The sequence below is a fragment of the Ambystoma mexicanum genome, chromosome 8 (assembly GCF_040938575.1).
Source record: "Ambystoma mexicanum isolate Mex_15411 chromosome 8, UKY_AmexF1_1, whole genome shotgun sequence".
In the NCBI taxonomy this organism is placed as follows: Eukaryota; Metazoa; Chordata; class Amphibia; order Caudata; family Ambystomatidae; genus Ambystoma; species Ambystoma mexicanum.
Genome location: NC_090929.1, coordinates 456,325,556 through 456,347,641, shown reverse-complemented (window position 1 = coordinate 456,347,641; position 22,086 = coordinate 456,325,556). Strand labels below are relative to the sequence as shown.

Genomic DNA, 22,086 nt, shown 5'->3' with positions numbered 1-22,086 from the left:
TTGCACCCTGCTCTCAAATGCAGTCTCTTGCACCCCACCCTGGGGCATGATCGCTTTCAGCCTGTCTTGCCTCCCTGATTTCCCAGAACCTCTGTGTATCTGGCAGTTCTTTGCGGTGTTCCTCGGCTGGCTGGGGCAGTATAGTGGCGGTGGTGCTGGTTCTTCGGCATTCTCTGCCTCCCTCTCAGGTGGGGCTTCTGCGTTCCTCTTGCATACGCCCCTCTTCTGTGGCACCGGTCTCTCTGGCTGCCTGCCGGTGCATGGGCTTGGCGCTGGTGTCCTTGACCTGACGTTTATGGCTCCACAGAGGCGTAGCCAGGATTGTCTAACAAGTGGGGCCTGAAGCTAATGTTGCTGGGCCCACCACAGTGACTTTAAGATCTGTAAAGGCTCACAAAGCGCTGCTGAGTGGGCATTTACAAATTTTCGGTGGGCCTTGCCCGCTGAGGCCCTACCCTGTCTACGCCTCTGCTCAACTAGCACATTGTCCTCCCTGCCCCCCCTCCAACCCTCCCCACCACAACTCCCAGGTGGAGGGCTCTGCTCCTGATGCTCTGCTGTCACCTCTATCCTTCGATGGCTCACTATTCCTCTGGAAAGGGTATTGCGCTGGTACCGTCCATACAGAGGGTCAGAAACCACACCAAATATTCCTACAGGTGGTTTCTGGTTATCAGTCATTGTAAAACTCATGAATACAAAGGTCGAATGTAGTCTTGGGGATAGCAAAGACAACTGCTGTTCTTTCTTGGGGAACCACCTGTCTTCTAATGTGGGGTGGGTGTCCCCCACGGGGATCCCACTTGTCCTGACCCCTAGGGGTGTTAAGCCTAGTGGAATCACCTCCCTAGTCCCAAAGAGGCAGGCTCCCCCTTGAGGAGAATGGAGGACCTACTAAAGTCTTTAACAGACATTTTTTCTGGTACACCGGAGGACCCATATCCTCAATTGGGAGACATGGGGATGGATCATCCACATTAAGGGAATATACTCCAGGGTGGGGGGGATTCATACATTGGCTAAATTGACTGGCGGTGTCTCCAGCCGAGCAAGAACGTCGAGCTAATGCCTCGCCAACAGATGACCATAACCAACACATGGCCCTCCTTAAAAGAAAGTTGAAAATGTTATTAAAGGCCAGGTGTCCGATGAGGACATGAAATTCATAGAAGACATTATTATAGGAGAAAAAGCAAGTGCCCCACTGCATTCCTTTTAATTTAGTGAAGAAACTGAGTTCCCTCAGTTAAGCCTGTTAATAAACTGGTTAATCCCAATAGTTTAAAAAATGTAAACCTTTCCTCTAGTGACTCAATGTACGCATTCACTGGCAGTCACAACAGCCAGAAAACGGACCAGTGCAACCCTTTTCAAATACGGAGTATCCTCCTGATAAAGTGAGCATATTTATTCCCTTAGACATAAAATTGCTGCCTCAGCAGCATTAAATGTGCTTATATCTAATGCTACAGGGCTTATGGAAAGGTACATCAGAGCTCAGTGGGTTGATATGGAGGCTCTAGGGGAACAATCTCCCAGTGGGACCACAACCTGCCTTTCAAAAAGAGGAGGGCAAGCAAACTGCAAATGCAGCCATAAACAATGCTGTAGATGCAGAAGCATCAGTCCAGCAGCTGGCAGAGGCAGACGTTTTCAAACGACATGCCTGGCTAAGGATTGGTTTTAAAGTGGAAGCCTAAACCACCCTAATAGACAAGCCAGCAGAGGATTCATTACTCTTCGGGAAAGCAGTAGTCGACACCCTACAAAGGTTGAAAAAAGATCATGACACTCAAAACTCTGCTGCAAAAGGGTGGTAAAAACTTCCAACAGGGCGCCAGCCCATCCGATCATGTAGCAGCGTGTGGTTTGATAGCCCCACGGTAGCAACCGTTTACCTACTCCTCAGCTTTAAGACGTTAGCGCCAAGACAGATGAAGAGGTAGAGCTCCGACCTAAGAGGGGGTGGTCTATAACTTCATTGACATCAGCGTTCAGGTTCCCTTCATGTTTCCCCAGTAGAAGGAAGAATAACTTGTTCATCCACGCATAGGAGGGAGTCATGTCAGACAAGTGGGTGTTAGATACAGTGAACCAAGTGTACTGCGTGGAAACCATGCAACTGCACATCAAGAAAGACAATGCATTGCGAGTATCTGGAACTCCTATAAAGGGGAGTTGACGCATTACTCATAAAGAATGCCTTTGTACCAGTTAGACATGCGACAAGGTCAGTATCTGACCTTAAGAGTGCATGGGAGGCCTACCAGGTAGAAGTCCAGAGCCAGCCCTACCCCACATGGGGGCAGTGACAGTTGGGTGGTCCCTAATTTCTGTCCACTCCCAATGTGCCAGTTTGTTCATGTGCATTACCACATTGCATCACCCCATCCCAAAGACCTCAAATGCTGGCTGAATTTTCTCTTCTCGTTCAGAGAAACAAAAAAATCTGGAAGGAGAAAATACACAAGGCAGAGAACCAGTAGTGTCCCTTACAGAATCCTGAACACTCGAAGGAAAAAAGCCAACCAACTGAAACAGAGACCTGTTAGGACAGTTTTTCTAAAGTCCACCCAGGGGCTTTATAAAACTAACGGTTCCGGCGTAACATACAGTGTTCTAGCCTATCTTAAAGGTCAATATTGGTCTGTAATTCATAGGGTCACTTATTTCCCCCCTTCTAAAATCTCAAAATCACCACTGATCGCTTCCAGGAAGTGTGTAGGCCCCTGTAAATTATTACTGGTCATTGCTAAGGATAAACGTATAGGAAACTCTTCTTTTGATTTTGAAAGACATATTTGTATTGGATGGAACGAGAGGTCTGTGCGGTATAAGAGCAGTAATTTTAATCCATTGATTACACAGGCCTCCATGATGTCTTTGCAGATGCGGAATTGTCAACCTTGCGACATTGCAGAGTCCCGTGATGGCATGAGATTGCGTAGTAGCATAATTGCAGCACCTGCTTTCAGTATCCTACAGCGTTTCAATCTTTAGAGGATGAAACGTTGAGCCTGGAACCGCCGTGCCCTGTGTGTGAAGAGAAGTGGAGGTGGAAGAAAGTAACTTGAAATTATTTCTTTCCACCCCCACTTCTCTTACTGTAGTCAATAAATATGAACTATTTCTATTTGGAATTTAATCTCTTTAATGCTGTATTTAGACTTAAACATTCATTTAATATGGCTTTCCTATTAAATACACAGTGCAATTATTCAGACAAATAATTATTTGTTCCAAAATGATTAAAACAAAACCTGCTCTTAATTTTTTAAAATGTAAATGGGATAAAAATCCCTCTCTACCCTTGGAACACTAGTTCTGCAAGGTAAGTCAAGAGAAAATTAAAAAAGGGAAGCCCAAGGAGCAATCCAGCAACACTGCACAGAAAGTGAAGTGTGCTGCTATTATAAAATGTAGATGCCCAGAAAGTTATAGGAAATGATGGATTCAAAATTCTCAGGAACATGGAAAAATAATCCACAAGTCAAGCAAAAAGTGCTAGGGTCTCACAGTGGAGGGAGATTAGCATAGATTAGCATAGAATCTAACATCTAACTTAACAACCCGGTTTCCGTATCAGACAAACGAGGCGAGCAAAATGCAAACCGCTCCATGGGAAGGGGAGCAGCAGACTGAAGCCTGAGCTCATAGACAGCAGTCGCCGAGGCAGCATACTGCATGTCAGCTTCAGGACCTTGGCGAGGAGGGCAGTGTGGCCACCCTAGTCCACCAGGGACTTGAAATGTGCCAGATGCTCCATAGGACTATGCTTACCTTTCAATAGGACTGTGTTTGTCACAGAACATGAACATTTTGAAGTGCGGGCCGCAATCCCTGCAGCACCGAGTGGAGAAAGGCGGCAGTGCTGAACCTTCATTTTGAAACCTTCTGTAACTCTGATCCCTCCTGCGTGAGCAAGACCGGGCTAGATTGGCCAGGGTCAGAGAACCAATTGGTGGATGGGAGTGTGCTAAGAGGGCCAACAGGAAGTGGTGGGTTGTTTGGGTGAAGTTAGAGGCGGTGGCAGGAGGAAGGATAGCGATTTCTTGATTTAGAGCTGGTGAAGCATTGGTTAGGGAGTACAAGTGGTACTGCATTGTGCGTTTTCATGAGTGGGAAGTGTGCTAAGGAAAGAAGTGTAGGCAGTGAATGTGAAGTGATTGTGTTAAAGGAGGGTGGTGAGGAGGGGGGTGACTCAGCGGGGAAGGGGGGGGTCACAGTATTGGGGAGGAGTCTCTGTTGTGGGGAGGAGGGGTGGGTTGCAGTTGTGGGAAGGATGGGTTGTTCAGTCGCAGTAGTGAGAGGGAGTAGTAGCTTGGGAAGAATGGTGCTTTTTGGATGACGCAGGGACAGCACTAGGGCTGTGAAAAACCAAATAGAAAACCATTGAATAATTTGTGCAACTATTTCTTGAGCCATTTGTGACAGACCACAAGTAAACAAGGAAATGTCCTCGTTCCTAGGAAAAGACTAGACTGAGGCCAGTCTTAGACCTATGACTTAAAACAGACATGTCCAGCCTCAAAAAATCCAGATGACCATCTTTCAGTGTTATTCAACTTGTAAAATAATTAGGAAAAAAGCCAATTACCTGGCGATGTTGCACCGGAAAGATGACAACTTTAATATTTCAATGTTCATCAGGCTACCTAACGCAAGTATCTGCGATTCAAGGTGTATTCCCAAACTTGCAGTTCCAAAAGGAAGTACCTTGTGCTGAATCGGTACCTCATGTATTCAGTAGTGGGGGCATACCATCGCTGCCAGACATTCCTATGTACCCTTATCTAGACCACTGGCTAATAACAGGAGGAACTGAGGCAATTTGCTTGCACAGCAAACAAAAGACCACCTTCTCCACCCTCTTGGTGTTCTGATCAACAAGTCTCAAGTCCTACCTATGATGGGTGGATCGTGTGGTCTGACAACTGCGCCTAGGACAGTGAGCCCTACATTTTGAATACCAAAGACATTGTGAAACAAACCAAAGAGAAGCACTGCAAGTGAACCGGTGATGCAATCCAGAAGGCGGGTCGGGTCCTAGAATTGTTTAACTTTCTGAAAAAACTGAAACCAGTACAACTGGCTGAGTTATAGTCTTAGGGAAGGGAACCTTGAGACTTGAGGAACTGCAAATGTCTTAATAACGAAGCCTCAAACCCCTTTCTTTTTAACAATGTTGCTTAGAACTTGGGGAAGTGAAGGATTGTGTGGAACTGTATTGCCTTGAACTTGAGAAAGGTAATCTTGAGACTTTTGTGGAACATTCTTGAACTTGAGGAAAGGGAGCTGAAGAAGCTAAGAGCTGGATGGAGCTCTGAACTTTTATTTAATCACCATTACTTGTATTATCGTCATCCCTACACATTGTTTAGCTTTAGTTGTGAGAGCAAGGATAGGTTTTGGACACACTTTTAAGTTGAACTCAGACTTTCTGTAGTTTCATTTAGGTAGGGAAATGCCACCTTGGCCTAGGGCCAGTTACGCATTCAACTATCCTGACGTTTGGGTTAATAAACCATTTTATTTTGAACTTTGAATCTGTTGTCTGTGTCTTACTTCATGATGCCTTCACAGTGGGCTAGTGAGGAACCCAGCGTAAAGGTTGAAAGGAGGCGGTGTACCCATCAGTGAGGAAACCTGAGAGTTTAGAACTCGCTTGATAAGAGGCTGGGTCGTCGGTCACGGCAAAGGCCAGGCACAAGCAGGCACCAGGGCAGAAGCCTGTCACGAGAGACTAGGACGCTGGAACCGCGGCACAATGCCAGTATGAAAAATCAGCGGTTCAGAAGCCCAGAACTAGAAACTTGGGTGCCAGAGCCACAGTGCAACCTCAGTACGAGAGTCCAGCAAGGGAGAAGCCGACAAGATGGTGGTGCGGAGAAACCATGAAACCCATGGTGGACAGACGGTCCTAGAACCATTGCAGAGACGAGCATGCATACAGAAGCGGAGTGTGCCCGGCCCCTCATCAGAAGTTTTGCACACATTGTGAAGACAGACCATAAGGAGAAGTATGCGACGAAGGCTACGTGACCACGCTCAGAAGCCCGAGAAGAGGTCGCTGAGGAACATTTCTCCAGAGGACATTCCACTTCATCGTCTAAGGTAACGGGGAGAATGGGAACAACATGAGGGCGAAGAGTTATTATTATATCATGCAAACCACTCGTCTCAGAGTTTATGAGAGGGACGTATCCTTGAAATAGATTAATCTACATTGTTTGGATACACGCGAGAGAAATAAGAGAAAAGAGGAAACCCATCACTGGATCAAGTAAATAAGCAAGTAGAACAAAGCCAGCTGAGTTGTAATTTTCTCTGGGAGAAAGACTACCTGAATAAAAGTATCCTCCTTGGATATGCTTGAGTTGTCAACCAAGACTCCATAGCTTGGAAGAGAACCCCAAAAGGGAATACAAAGGAGTTGGGAAAATTACGGAATTTAATTGAAGATTTACACAACTTAATAAAAGAAACCTCAAGCGACTCTTCCAGAAATAAGTCTACAGATTGGTACTTGCATAGCCTCAAGGAGAAGGGAGTCATTCTCTGAATGTTAATTTTCATAGTGGTAGGGTCAAAGATAGTTTTAGACTACAGACTTTTTCTTTTGGACATTCACGACTGACTGACAAGCACCTTAGTTTAGAAATTTGGGCCTGCAACCACCATAGAGACAGGGAAAGTCTGCCCTTATCCTTAACTTTTATTATAGTTGTGAATCAAGTCTGCACAGTGTCTTTGGCCTCCTTATGACTCACCACAGGGGTCACTCCATTCTCACCATAGATGCAATGCTAGCATTTATTACAAATGTACCATTAGAAGATATTTCTAAATAAAGGAACATGGAGTTCGGTCCACACATTCTGACCACACTGTCTAGGTACCCAGGCAAGAGCTGCTTCACAGGTGGGCCAAGCAGTCTTAAAGCCTTTATTTGTTACTGCACCCTCAGCTCACCCGCCACCTTCTGGTACTGCTTGCAAAACTATGCACTGTAAATGAATCCAAGCGGATTAACAAGCTTCAAAAGAGAAACATGACTACAGTTATAATATTTCTGTGGCTTGTATCTGTTTGGAAGCGCCTGCCTTGCCGCCACTCTGAAAAGCAACGAAACAGTATGAAATCCAACAACACTTTCTCAGTACATACATGTATCAGGTCAGAGAAAACAATCTAATTGATCTGTGAAGGATTATGGATCCATGTACACGTATGATGGGTCTAGTGTGACAGGATCATCCCTGTTGACAAACTATTTTATAAATTGAAAAACCAGATGCAATTCTCAATGCCATCCACTAGATGGAAAGCATGTGATTCCAAGGCAGATCAAAGCCACAGAAAGATGATTACCTGTCAAGCAATTGTTGTTTTTATACAAATCCGTATGATGTGAAGACCCTAGGCCATTCAGATATTTGTACTCCTGATGCTTATCTGGAAGCAGCTGGGGAGATGGGACGTTCTTGTGTATCCATGAGGCTGGCTGGATTGCTATACTCCTTACTGTGAAACTGTGCGCCTCTGTGCTGTGGCATCTTGCTTATAGCTATTCCCTGCCTTTGATGTGGCCTTTATTGCTGGAACATCTGTGCTGGGAGCCTTCTGGTGCTCCCATTTAGCATCCTGGTCAGGACCTATAATGCTCACCTGATAAAGTGGGAACCTGTGCTTCTTCACTTCAGCAAGAGTGCTGTGTGGGGCTCCGCCAAACGTACCTGCACTGTAATGGAACATCCTTCCCCAGTCCTGCAGCCACTCCTAGCCATGGCACTTCTCCTGCTTCCCGTCAGTTTGTATACTCGCCAATGTTTAAGTATGGGTCAAGCATTTTTTTAGGACATTTTATCCTCAACTGTCAATTTGTATTTAAACATCCAGTTCCCTTTTATGGACTGCTTTCCCACAAGCCTCTTATATAGTCAACGTGTTTTTACTACTGAAAATTTGTGGTACTGGTTTGAAAGGAGTTTGGATCTCATTTAGATCATGTGCTGTTTTTAGACACGATGTTCCTATTTTAAAAGTAATTTCCATTCTGTGGATATTTCTTAATATACTTTATTGTAAAGAGCACAGTTTAAGTTCAGGAGTAAAGCAAAACTGCTCTGTCAAGTTGGCCATTGTTATTTTTTAACTAATGCAGGGTCGGCTTCCTCGTGAGCCGATCCTCCTGTCTCTCGTGGATCCTGCTCCTGCAGGGCTCACGAGAGAGGGACGACGCCGCGGCTAGTGCCAGCGGGACTCCCTTTAGTCATCCTTTTACTTCAATCCCTGTAATAAATATATAAACATTACCTACTCATGTGCGGACCGTCATTATCACTTACCTGCTATAAACCTTGTACACCCACTAAAAGGGGTCTTCCTGAATGCCTAACCAGACAACTTCAGAAAAACCTCCTAAAAGGTTGTCCACCATAATGTTCTGTCCAGCCCTGCTTCAGTTAATCTTTGTAAGGATTGTGTTACTAATTGTCAAATTCTAAGATTTCTAGGACAATAAGGATGCTTAGGATGTCTGCATCCGCATTGTTCATTAGATTGTCCCAGATAGCCCAGAGGAGAAATGTGGATATTCTCGCTGGCATGTATCCGAGCTGGCTCTGATTTAGGATGTTATTAGATTATTGCTGTTATACATGTGTTTTAAATTGGTAAGCCAACTTGATTATCACTGGATAGGTGCGAGCTTGACGTGCTTCCTTTATACACGCTTATACTTCATGGAAATCTACATTTCTTTAACTTTTGATGATCACTGCATGTAATCAAGTGGGTTAGATTGGAGTCTTGTTTGATACCCAATGTAAATGCTTCTTGTAACTCGCCTCCCCACCCTGATAACGAGTCCTCTCTCTTCTACAGAAAATGTACATCTCGTATGTGAAGAACTCAAAGTTCACCTCCCCTAATGTGCTGCCTATGATCAACTTCATGCAGCGCTCGCTGACTGAGATGTACTCGCTCGACACACAAGTTTCCTACCAGCATGCCTTCATCTACATTCGCCAGCTTGCCATCCACCTGCGCAGTGCAATGACCGTCAAAAAGAAGGTAATGTGAGGCTAGCTGAAGGGAACCTCTTTTCCACTGTTTTTGAAAGGCCGGCACAGCAGCCCTTTTTCTACAGGCTGCGTCCCCTGGAAGGGTTGCATTATACAACCCTGAACTCTGGGTGTCCAGATGGTCATTATTCTTGGACTACAGGCATTCCTACAGGTTTGTTAGTCTTCCGACATCTGATTTTGCCCTGTACTCTTACTGTGCAGGTGTAACTGTAGCAACTTTGGGAGTCCACAGCCACCAGCATCTCGGGGTGGCGGGGATGAAGGGTGCATGTTGCTTTCCGTTGGGCTCCTTTCCTTACGGATGATCCCAGAAACAGCCTTCCGTGTCTGCGTTTAGTTTGGCCTGCATGTAGCGCATACAAGCTGCTCACCTTGGGGGTAGATCCATCCACTGATCCACCGCTCCTCGCTATGCAAATTTAGGAGAACTTTATATCAAATCAGATTAATAACTTGGAGACCCTCTAATGCCCTTATTTTCCCTCTGATACGCATGTGTTGGTGGCACTTCTCTTCTGGCTGTTCCCCCTCGTCCCTCCAACCAGGCCCTGTCCCCTTCATCGCTCGGCACCTCTTTTGCACCCTGTGGCCAGCTAGAGATGCAGGAGGAGCTTATTTCTTTTCAGAATATACTTTTACTTGTGTCTGGCATGAGAGCTCACGAGTCAAGTTCTGGCCTCGCACCTGGGGCCAGCCTGCAGTTTGCAAGTTCGAATCCCAGCAGGGCAGACTTCAGTTCGCCTGAGGCCGTTCAGTCGAGTGACATTACATTGGGTTCATACATTGGAGTGCATTGCTTAGAAGCATAAGAATCCGTCTTTGAGTGCTATGTTATACAGAGCAGAGCTCCCCAGTTTCCCGTAGCATGCCTGAGAAAGCCACCCAGACCTGTTGCTTTCCTTGGGACTTGCAGTTTTTTTTCTTTACTATTTTTTTTAATTGAGGACATTCCAAACAAAAACAGGACCAGGACTGGGTTGACTTTTCGCGCATGGCCCCGTGAAACTTGAGAGCTCGGCATGTTATAGGGGTGCCTGCTGGGAGATGTAGTGAATCCTGGATATTAACAGGCTTTGGAGTCGGCTACAATTAGCGGTTAGTTAAGGTAGACTGGTTCTACTTTACTTGATGTGTATCTTTAATTTATTGCAGGATTGAGATGGAGCCCTCCCTCTCCCCCACTACAGCCACGCCCAAAGTCAGTGTTGTGCCACCGAGGGTGTGTTCAGTGCTCCTATTCCATTGGGGTCTGGTAGGCAAGAATGGGTGTCTATGTTCACACCAGCGGCCGGAGCTTGGATTTTAGGCAGTGCAGGGAGCTCAGACTGAGATTATGTTATGGGATTAGTGTCTGGCAATGCAGGTGAGAATAATTGGATTGTGGGCTGTCAGTTCATTACCAGCCCAGACAGGCCCTAAAGCCATTTATTTGTAATGGGCATTTCTGTCCCCTGACACCACAGTGGGGACTGATCCCACTAGCCCGTAAGGCTCAACTCTAGACAGAAGCTGGTGGCAAGACTTCCAGCAGGGCTTTTCCCAATCCACCTGAGCCCCCTGCTCCCACCCCATATGGCTAAACAGTAACAAACTGGACGTTGAGCACTAATCCTTTTTTTGCCAAATAGAGCTGGATGGGCGTATTTCCGCAAGCAAAAAAAATCCCTTAAGAAGCGGCCGCTCATGCCCCATCTATTTGCAATGCAGTGCTCGGCCTGGAAGCTGGAATTGTTCTTAAAGCGCTTGCTGTCTGTGTTAACCCTTTCTCGACCTCTGCATAGTTATCATTTTAGTTCCATTTCTATTGTGCAGCAATTTCACCGTAAAACCCCAGATGAGCCGTTACTTCAAGCTCAGAAATGATAAAGTACCCAGGATGACCGTCTTGCTTCGGCCACGTGTTTCCTGGATCCCCTTCTTAGTCACTGCATGAGCTGCAGATTTCTGCAGCTTGGTGCTGAGCAATAGTTGCAATCACGAGCTTGGAGGGACTGTGAGACCCTTAGTAAACTGCATCAAACAAACGGATATTAGACACCCGGTGGCAGCCCCGTGCACTTTCTCCTCAACCGCCGCCTGTCCTATTCCCTTCCGCCACACGTGTCTTCTCTAGCGCCTCTTCCCCCTTTCCCAAAGGTTGCCTCCCAGTCCCGCTGCACGATTTCTAGTGGGTAGTCCTTGCAAAACGGAGGAGTCACTAAACATTTGGAATTGCCCTACTCGGGGATCGTCTACAATACGAGTACTTGAAATGTATGCTTTTCTCTGTACCCATTTTCTGTTCATGTTATTTGACTGTTTCAAAATCGGCCTTGTTCGGTGTCATTAAATGTTCATTTTACGCCGCCTTTGTTCGCTGTGCTAGAGCTCGGGCCATTGTTCCATCTATTTTCCTATGCACTGTTTAGGTCTAGGTGAATTGACGAACTGCAGCGTGTACATTTGTGTTTTAATGTTTAAAATGTACATTTGACACTTGCGTTTACACTGCTGTAGTTAACACGAACATACTCTTCTTTCACTGATGTGTGCATTGTCTTCTCGTCCGCTGCAGGGCTCTTACCAGTCTGTGTATAACTGGCAGTACATTCACTGCCTGTACCTGTGGTGTCGCGTCCTGAGCACCATCTACCCCAGCCAAGTGCTGCAGCCCCTCATCTACCCCCTGGTGCAGGTCATCGTGGGGTGCATCAAGTGAGTCGTGGGCCTGTTTGCAGAGAAAGCGGGGTGGCAGCCTCCTGTGTGTGTGTGTGTGTGTGTGGGGGAAGTGATTTGTTAGTGGATAATGTGGAGGATAGTCTTGTTACTTGTGTGGGGGAGGAGGAGATATCAGAAGTAGAAAATGGAGACTAGTTCATTTGTGGTGGTTGGTGACTGCAAGGACATGCAGTCCAGTACCTGCACCATGAACGGCTCTGCTGTAAGGAATTCGACCTACCTCACTGAGTGCGCTCGCCTGGTCTTTTTTAAAATTTGGTTAGAAATAGAATGATGGGAGATCAACCTCAGAAAATGTGTGGGGCTAATCCACATACATTTTCCTATGCTTCCCGCACAACAGTCAAGTGTACTCCACAGGGACACAGCCTACAGGTGCAGTCCTCCCTGTTGCATTTAGCTGGAATGTGACAACCATGGGTACATCAAAGCATCACAGGAAGAGTGAAGGCAACACCTTCCTACTGACATGGCCAGCCTAATTAAATAACAAAGGGGCCATGGATCCACCTTTTTCTATTGTCAAAGTTCTGTATGGTGGCAGCGCATACTGATGAGAGTTAAATGAAAGCAGGCCTGGTCACAGAACTAACACAAGGGACAAGCAGCTAACACCCCTTTGATTTGCAATGTGTCAACTAGCTCCCACCCCTCTGTATGAATGGCAGTGAATGTCATGTCTGGGAAAACTGTTTACATTAGGCAACCCCTGCAGGGAACCCCCTTTCAGAAAGAAGTGTGTGTTTTGATGGAGACAAAAGTCTGTTCTCGCCAAAAACAACAAAGGAGACCTGCGCTTTGATCTGGAGTCAGAGAGCTTAATTAACCAGAGAGACACTTTGATCCACAACAGACTGGAAGATTGGTGGGAGTTGGTAGTACATGTTGTCCCCACTCTACCTTCCTGTTGCAAAGTACTCTATTTATGACCTTGCACATAGCAGAAGATTGTTGGTGGGGACCCAGGATGGATTCATTAAGGTAGGCTTAGCCTGCGCCAATCACTGGGTCCTCGTTTGGCTTTAAAATAGGGTGTGGCCCCTCTTTTGGCAGATCAACCGACGACTTCAAAAGGAGTAAGGACGACTCATTTCGAACCTGACTGAGTGTACAGTCTGCCTTACAGCTGTCCCCAGTGAAGGAAGACCACAATTTCCAAAAGGGAAGCAAGATCCCTGTCCCCTAAACACCTCCCAGGGAACAGAGGGAGATGCCGGACTAGGTGGACCCGCCCAGCAGTTCCAGTTCCAGAACCAGTACCCAGCCAGCACACAGCTTGCCCTGCTAGGTTCTGCCGGCAAGCTTCCTAAGTCTGAAGTGCCACAAAGTCTCTGAACAAAGGACAAGGCCATTGCCTGCAAACTCTCATTAGCTTTGAGCCGGCCACCTTAAAGGACGACACAAGCCGTGCGAAGAAGCTAGGAGTGCCACAACAAGCGTCAACCAGCGTCCACCTTTTTTAAGGACATTTTCGAGGCAGTCGAGCACTCTAACTGCGACCGGCTGCACCACTGACTATTGTCACGCTGCAGTCACGAAAGCTGTCTGAGACGCCTCGACTAGCGTTCCAGATCCACCAACCAGCACAGACGACGATTCTTGACCTCCGAGCCGCCATGTAGGCCAGCCTGCAGCCGTCTGTCCAGCCTCTATTGGCAAACTGCCTGCCTCCTGATACCTGCAGAGGTCTCACGTCTTGAACTGTCGCAGGAGCTGCAAAGCATCCTGGAACCGACTCTACGCTGTCGAGCATCAAGATCATCTCAAGCACCAAGTACATTCTGGTTCTGTCCCCCTGGTCCTTCTCCAAAGGCCCCTTGTGCCATTTACGACCCCTTGCTCTCTTGATGCTGAAACCAAATAACCTTGCCAAGTTAAGACTGATTGCTTTACCAACCACCCCCTGTCAGTATCCAGAGTGCATCCCTTTCCTTCGTGAAACTGTCCTCTGTGTTCCTTTACAGGGTGGGCTGTATTTTGTAGTGTGCTAGAACTGTCTGGTGTAATGGTAAAGTAGATATTTATATACAGCCTTGACTGGACAGTCCCTTTTATCATTGGGTAATAATTGTATTTTTGCTGTGTTACTACTAACCAGCGATCCACGACCTTGCGGAGATAAGCCTGCTGTTCTGTCCACGTTACCAAAATTGGACAAGGAGGTTCATAATTGACTTGTGTTTCCAATCTGTTCGGATCCCTTCTGGTGTACTAGAGGTGTGGGGCTGATTGATGGTTTAGAAACCAATATTCATCCTTGGGCCACTGGTGCCCTGGAAGTTGATTCGTCACACATCCATAGACTGCTTTTAATTCTCTGTAGAGCCCTAGTGCTTACATTTGTTGGTACAGGCAGGGGGGAGATCTAAAGTATTGTAGTACATTGTCGGCAGACATTGGTGGTGTAGTTATCGGCAGTGCCAGATTAAGATCATCAGAGACCTCAGAGCACTAGAAGTTTAGGGGCTCCCTTGTTTGAGTGGCAGAGATTTTCTTTTAAATCGGTGGCTTGTAAATATCTCCCTTATTACGAGTGAACCAGACAGTCCCATGATGGCAGAGGAAGACTGAAGACAACACGTGGGGGGCTGACCACTGCAAGTCCAGATTGGAGTGAAAAACGTCATGGGCAAAATTCCAGTAGGGACATCTAAGGGCAGCATCAGTGCGACTCAGAGTCACAGCAGGATGAAAAATCACAGTGGGACTCATGGACGCACATTTCAAGCCGGCTGAATTGCAGTGGGACACATGGAAGCACATTTTACCTTGGGAATCATGGGAGAAAGAATTGACTGCCAAGATTACCGTACGATACCTAGAAGCAGAAACTACTATGGTACACCAAGGGGCAGACTCGCAGTAGGACACCAGGATTAAAATTGTAATGAGACACTTGGGAGCAAATTCACATTGGAAGAGAATTGCAGTGTGGCGCTTTTGAGACATGCCAGTATTGGCATTTCTGGGGGTGTGTACCCAGGAGGCAGCAATTGAAACGTGCACTCCAGATGGGGGGGAACTCGGTGTAGTGCGAGGTCCAGAAGTGAATCTTAATCTTAAAGCTGGTTCAGCCTCCAAGCCGGTCTTCCGGTGGGAGGCTTGGCATAGGGTTTGGGCCTGAGGGTTAGTCTGCGGTTCTTTACCACTGTTCATGTTTACAGCCAAGTTCCCCTTGTCGTAAGCCCTGGGAGTGTTTGAGGTTTGTGACATTGGCTGGGAAGATCGTGATTTCAGTTTTGTCCAGGTTGAGTTTCATGATGTAGTCATCCATGAGATTACTTGTTCGAGACATCAAGTGAGGTCTGTGTCTTTGTAACTGTGACTTTGAAGAATAATGCATAGTTCTAGTAGGTGAGTCTTTCTTTGGATGGGTTTCATGGGGCCATTTATATATTGAAGTCGGTGTTAATCTCCTTGACCCTTGCTCTACTCTATATGGTATTTTTCATTTATTTGATCTTTAAGTAGGTTACAGGGTTGTTTCTGTTCTTTCCGTACGGCATGAGGTAATCCATCACAGAATGTGGTTTCCTAGTATAGCTTCCTGCAGTCTTTTTTTATTTTATTTGTTAATAATAAGTTGCTCACTGTGTGGAAAGCTGCCACAAGTTCGAATATGAGGGCTGAGGTGCTGTTGGCATCTGAGTTGAGCGTTGGGTAGATGTGGCGAGTTTGGATCTTCTCTTGGTTTGAATCTTACTTTATATGTAGCTCTCTGATTTTTGCTGGGTAAGGTATGTTGGTAATCTGTCGGCAGCTGTGGGGTCTTCATGGTGTCCTGCCGAGTTTTTAAGCATTTATGTATGCTGTCTTGAGATTTGAAATGATACTCTGGAGTTTCTGAAAGAGGTTTGCCAGAGTTTCCTTGCTGAGGGTGTCTGTGTATATACCTGGTGAGCAGAGATCCATTGGCGAGCCTGCTTTGTTGCTTCCCTTATTCCATTGCAATTTGGTGATGTTGGAAGTGGTTGAGTGTTGGTGTGGGATCTTCGTTAGCTGTTTTTTTTTATTTTTGTTGTATGTGATTAGTGATATTTTTGCATAGGAGAGTTTTGTTGCATGAGTTTTGCTTGCTCAAAGAATAAAAACGGGTGCTAATTGCGAATGAGATTACTTGAAAGTACTTTTTACGCCTTAGACTCTCTGCTTACCACTTGTGCGCATTTGAGAAGATGAGGCCAAGTGAAGTAAGGCCATGAGTTTGTGAGTGGAGTAAGCAGTTCTATGCGATTATACTTTGTCCGATATGCAGACTCTACAAATGCCAGACTGCATATCTTTTAGAGAATGTAATGTTCCTGCTGCATTATCCTTTTACAGTTTGGTACAGGGAAGGTATTTTCTGTCATTAGATTATGCAGGACCAGGATGTAGACTTGTAGTTTTATGTATGCACAGGTTCGTGTGACTCGCAGAATAAGATGAAGCCTGGGAGCACACCCGCTGGTCCAGCCTCGCTCCATATCCGATCCAACCGACTCATATAGTTCCTTGCACCATTGCACATTTCTTTACAGTGGCCTCACACAACTCTTCTGGCCAAGAAGGGCAACAGGCTTTCCTCCCGACTTTACTACACTCAAGAATTGGTTCACTTAAACGTGATGTAGTCAAGCGGAAAGGCAGGAGAAAGAGGAGCGTGTCTATATCCCCAGGATAGTGGAGCTGAGCAATGGAGCATGTTGGTCTATGCAGCATTATAAATAACCAATCATGATCACCCTTCTCTGTGAGATTCTCTCTCTCTCTCATCTCTCCAAGTCGTCCTTATGTACTGGACAGCATGTTGCATGCTGGGACTGGTAGTTTTGCTTTTTTCCCTTATGTATACAGGAAAGTAATATTGAATAAAACATTTAAAAAAACAGGCTGAATATCGGCGAGTCTGACCTGGTGACCTAAATGGTGCTTTTATCGGCAAGCAGATGTAGATCTATCACTGCGAATTACAAATTAAAGGATACGAAAAACCGTAACTCCGTAAAACCGAACTGCGTGCATACCAGTGACTACCTGCCTGGGTTTGTGCGCCATCGGCCCTTTTGTCGTCTATAAAGTGCAGTTACATAGACCGAACCTGGGGGGGGGGGGGCAAGAGGTAATGGCTCGAAGGTTGAGAATCAATCTTAACCTCTGGCATTGCTCTGGGCAACATTCCAGACCATCGTTCTTCGCCTGACAAGCCATTACAAAAGGGGAAAGACCAAATGCAAAGCCGGCTTGGGCTCACCCCAAAAAGGGCAGCCCAGGCCGAACTGCTTGTGGTTATAGAGCGAATTTAGGCAGATGAAGAGTGAATGAAGACATGTTCAAGTGTACAGAAGCTCCTAAAGCAATGTAGACACATCCACCGAATTATTTTAATACGAGCACACGTTCAATGCAGGACAAACGTGTCAATTAACATACACCTTGTGCATGCCGTTGCCTTGGGCCTCTCCTAACGGTGGGGGTTGGAAGGCCTTGGGCAGGTGCCTAAAGTGCTTAATGTGTGTAACCCAGCATTGATTAGTGGGACGGAAACGCAAGGCTTCGAAGTTATGTCGGCCTAGGGGTGGGGGCGAGGGGCACTCTGAAGTGGAAAGTATTTGTCAAGGAAGAGCTCTGAACTTTGCTATCCAGCCTGTTTATTTTGTGTGGAATTTGTTTTTTCTTTTACAATTTAAATTCAGGACTACAAAGTCCCAGAATTCAAGGAACAACGGGACTGAATGGCTTTCTCATCCATGGGATTGGCAAACTTCAGAGCTCCAACTGCAGCGATCAAAGGATGATGGAAGTATGGGAGTTGGTGGCGCTAGAGTGGGCCGCTTACGCGATGAATAATACCCTGCATACATTCGCAACTCGCTGGGGCGCGAGATGTTGACTTTCCTGAAGGAGGATTTCACGGTACAGTGGTGCCCCCAAAGGCTTAAACTCCGGGACCTAAGTTAAAGGAACCTCAGTGGCGGGAACCCGACCAAAGGAGGAGACGGTGGAACCTTGGGTGGGGTGGTGGGGGGAGGGATGTTTAACGAGTTTAATATGTTGTAGAATCAATAATGGAAAAAGTTTTCATTAAAATAAAAAAGATGATGGGGGGGGGGCGTTTGCCCGTGCCCCCACAATGCTTGGCTCCTCCAGCTCTGAACTGGAGAGGAACTTCCAGTGATGGTGGCTTGGCACAAACGCCCTACTCTACACATATAATATTCGGGGTTGTGATTGCAGTGACACATTTGACTGCTGGCTCAGTGTCCGTTATTTCCTGGGTACCTGGATATAGTGGCCTTGGCTTCAGGAATAGACTTCTAGTGAGTGAACATGCATCGTGTTCTCAGAGCTGCACCAGGCTACAGTGGGGTTCATATACCCCCTCCCCTCTCGCTCGTGGGATGCCACCAGGCTCGGGTTGGAGCATAAAATTGTCTCGGACGCCAATGGGAAAAATGTCCCACATTTGCAAATGACAATTCATTTCTTGTGAGACACTGAATAGTACCCATGTTTTTTTGGGGGGATGAAATATGATGCCAATTATGCATTTTAAAGAATGTGTATTCAACACTGGTTAAAACTACCATCTGCATAGTGAAGTAACTCGTCAAACTGGACCACATTGGCCCAAAAAGTGGCCCTCTTTGACCAACAAAACAAGCCCACACCAGCATTTTGCATTTTTGGTTCGGGCATTGCCCTATTGGCCTATAGTGCAGTCTGAGCCTGGGTGCCACCGCTGCTTTCCGTTCCCTATGCAGCCCTCAAGCTTAGAAGTGCTGGCCAGACAGAAGTTATTAGTTTAAACACCCAATCATACACGGCACCCGAGAGCATGTTAGCCATGACGGATCGAGTGGCATAATTCATAGCTCAACCATCGAGATGAACAGTCTGCTGGCGCCCATAGCAATTGCTGGCATTGCTTGGCCTTGTACTCCTTCTATTGACCATAGAAGGACCGAGGAGTGTACCGCTCGGGATTAGAACACGTGATCCGCAGGCTAGGCCCTTACCTCTGTAGTGTCTGCATTTTCACAATACTGTAATGCATTATTGTAGAAGTAAGCAGAATATTTATTGACATATTAAACAGGTCAATCATATTTGGTGTAGCATATTCTCCACATGCACAAGATAAGGTGTATATCATAATGGTACACCGAGTTTTAGCGGCCAGCAGAGGGCAGCATAGTCCCATTGAATTTTCAGATTTCGGATTAGACCAGTGGTCTTCAAACTGGGGGGCCAGAAGGATTTTGGAGGTGGAAGGGATAGAATCTTTTAAAAGGTTTTGAGATGACTGTTTTTAATATAACACAGCATTACGGTGACTGCTTTTAATGGAAAATCTGCTTATTTTTTGGGGGCGGTGGGCAACCCCTAGGTGGGGTCCCTAAAACAATATTTTTAGTAACGGGGATACTTGCCATGAAAACGTTTGAATTTCACTATTAGATGAAGCTGCTATATGCACGGACGGGAGAGTTTAGGGACAAGATGTGTCTAAGGTGCATTGCATTATCTTTAAAATGGCGGGAAGTCATTAACATTCACAGTGGAAATAGACGTCACGGGAAGGACCATACCTAAAGTGAAAGTCATATTTTTGACATTCACTAATGCACAGGTCCAATTTACATTCTGCTTTCAGGAAACTAATCTACACTCGAATAATAGCCAGATAGGAGTGTTTTTTTTATTTTTGTTTTACTTGATTCAATTGTTAAAACAAAGAAACCATTTTTACAAGATTCCTTGTTGAGGATCAGTCTCTCGGTCCAAAGTTTTCACAGTAAGTCCTGATCGCACCAGCCTCTGCAAAGCAAAATCCCAACATACGTTTTACATGTGTTCATACCCTTTGGTGTATCATCGTGGGTGTCATGTCTTGTGAACTGAAGGAGCATCACTTCTAGTTGGGAGCACGTGGTCGACAGGTTGGGTTTTTATTATATGGTCGACCAGTCCATCTGATCGACGATTTTGTGATGAGCAGGGGCGCAAAATATAATGTGAAGTGGGGTGAGGAAATGCATGCGAGGGAAGTTGGGGCCAGCGGTCGGAGGAGTGGTGGGACACATGGGGAGGCCGGCCAGGGGGGATGAGAAGTGGGGGGGGGGCAAAGGAGTTTTGGAGGAACCCTTTCCCTCCCTCTAGAACCAAGAGGGAGCAGTGGGAGATGGTAAGGAGAGTTATGAGGGATTGGATTCAACCTGGTCAGGTGGGAGGGGGCAAGGAAGGGGTGGGACTGGTAGAACACAAGAGGAGTCTAAATTGAAGAAAGGGGCATATAAAAAAAAGTTCAAGGAGCGGTGTATTGTGAAAAAGAGAACTAGGAGGATAGGAGGGGGTGGAGGCGTCTGGTTTGGGGAGCGGGCATGCAGTGGCAAATGTCGACCACCAGGGGTGGACCAGTATGCAACTGCTCATAGGAAAAAGCAGGTGCCCACCAGCTAGGGTCGACCAAAAGACCCAGAAACTTGGAAAGCTGTGTGGATTGTGAGTAACCTTAGTGCCTGAAATGCCTCATTCATGGGAAAACTGAATCTTGGTGGCCTTCCTCCTCGCAAGTCGAATCTTATACTCCAGATTTGCCAGACCCTCTACTTCTCCAGAGATTTTCCATTTATTCTGCATTGTGCCCAAACTCGCTGCACAATAGGATGGTTTGTGTGTTGCACAGGGTCAAAGCCACCAAATGTAATCTACCTCCATCCACCTCTGGCATCTTCTCCTCTGACATTGTCTCCTCTGTACCTCGAACCACCTCTGGCATTGTCTTCTCTGCCTCCAACCACCTCTGGCATTGTATCTCATGCAAGATGGTTACTGGGATCATAGTCGAAAAGATGGCATGTGTCGCACAATCCGTAACAGCCACTGAATGGTCATCTGCAGCAAACACTGCGATTTTCAAAAATGTACCAGCCGGTCATCTTAATGCTATTTCGTGTTCTGCCCGTACTACAACTAACCTTGCAGCCTCCTGCCTGCGACTACAAGATCGATCGCAAACGCCAACCACACTTGCCTTCACCAAACCTTTAAGGAAGCACGGTCTTGTCACACTCCTGGAAAATTGGATGCTTTATCAGACTAAGTTTGTCTGAATTTACAACCGCCTAAACCTTTATTTTATGCATTTTCAAAGGGATGGGGCCGACTATGTTGAAAAGGCCGAACGGTGTATTTCTAGTGACTTTTTAAAAAATTCTTTAAATGCAGCATTGTGGTGGGTTCAGTAGTACAAACCGCACCTCACGCCACATGTTAACACACATTTCCAAACCGGGGATCTTGGCTCATGGTCTGTTCGTAATGTTCTGAGTTTGCAGTGCCTGATTGCAGTGCCCAGTTGGGTTGCAGTACTGGGCCCTTGCCATCGTGCTCTGGTTTTGCAGTGCTTGGCTGCATTGCACAGGCCGTGATTGGTCTTTCGTGCAGGGCCACGCTGCTGCATTAGGATTGAGTTTTTGCTTATTCACGGTCTCTACCTGCAGTGCACACATTGACTGTCTTCCATGCAGTGGCTTGTCGCATTTTACCGATGGATAGGTGCCCAGTATGTCGTGCCTAGTTGCAGTGTGTGTGTGTACTAATGTTTATATGGTATGCACTGCCTGGCAATTGGTATGCTTTGCATTCTGTGCTGCGCCGACTGGCTGTAGTGCAGTAGCCTAGACCTGCAGTTCGTGCAAGTTTTAGGTATTTGGTGCATGAATGATAATTTGCAAGGTGCTGCCGTGGCCTGGAAGCTAGCACAATGTGCAGTGATGATTTGCAAGGTGCTGGGCCTGCATGACGTTTTGCAAAATGTGCAGTACTTGGCGGGAGTCTATGGGTGGGGTTTGCAGGGCCACACTGCTGCAGTGTGTGGCAGGAGGTCTGCAAAACCTGCCTATGTCTGAATAGTGCTTGAAACACTTGTGTGTAGGCGTGCCTTGAAACACTTGTGTGTAGGCGGGTTATAAATGCCACATCATATGCAGTTTTATACAGGATATGCAGTGGCCAGATATTGCCTAGAATGTTCGGTGCTTGTCTGAGGTACACAGCTGGTGCATTAATCCTGTGCCTGGCTGCTTTGTAAACTGCGCTGCATATTTAGTGTGCAGTGTTCAATTTGTAGTGCATGTCCGCAGTGCCCAGATAACAGAGTGCCTTTGTGTGTTGTTTGGACTCCTTTCCAGGAGTAGTGCCCGTCTGGCCTGCAGGTGGTGCTGTGCAGTGAAGGGGCACAACAATATGGGTACAATAAAAAAAAAAGAGCGGCTTGAAAAAGGTACATTTTGAA

At 46.4% G+C, this 22,086-nt stretch overlaps 1 protein-coding gene across 4 annotated transcripts in view; it reads left to right on the top strand.

Moving 5' to 3' along the window:
• Positions 1-22,086, top strand: part of NOC2L (NOC2 like nucleolar associated transcriptional repressor) — a 516,885-nt gene that overhangs the window by 187,885 nt on the left and 306,914 nt on the right. For all 4 annotated transcript variants that reach the window (XM_069610057.1, XM_069610058.1, XM_069610060.1 and 1 more), the window contains exons 10-11: positions 8,887-9,075; positions 11,644-11,783. In XM_069610057.1, coding sequence (XP_069466158.1) covers positions 8,887-9,075; positions 11,644-11,783 — 329 coding nt within the window. The remainder of the gene's footprint in view (positions 1-8,886; positions 9,076-11,643; positions 11,784-22,086) is intronic.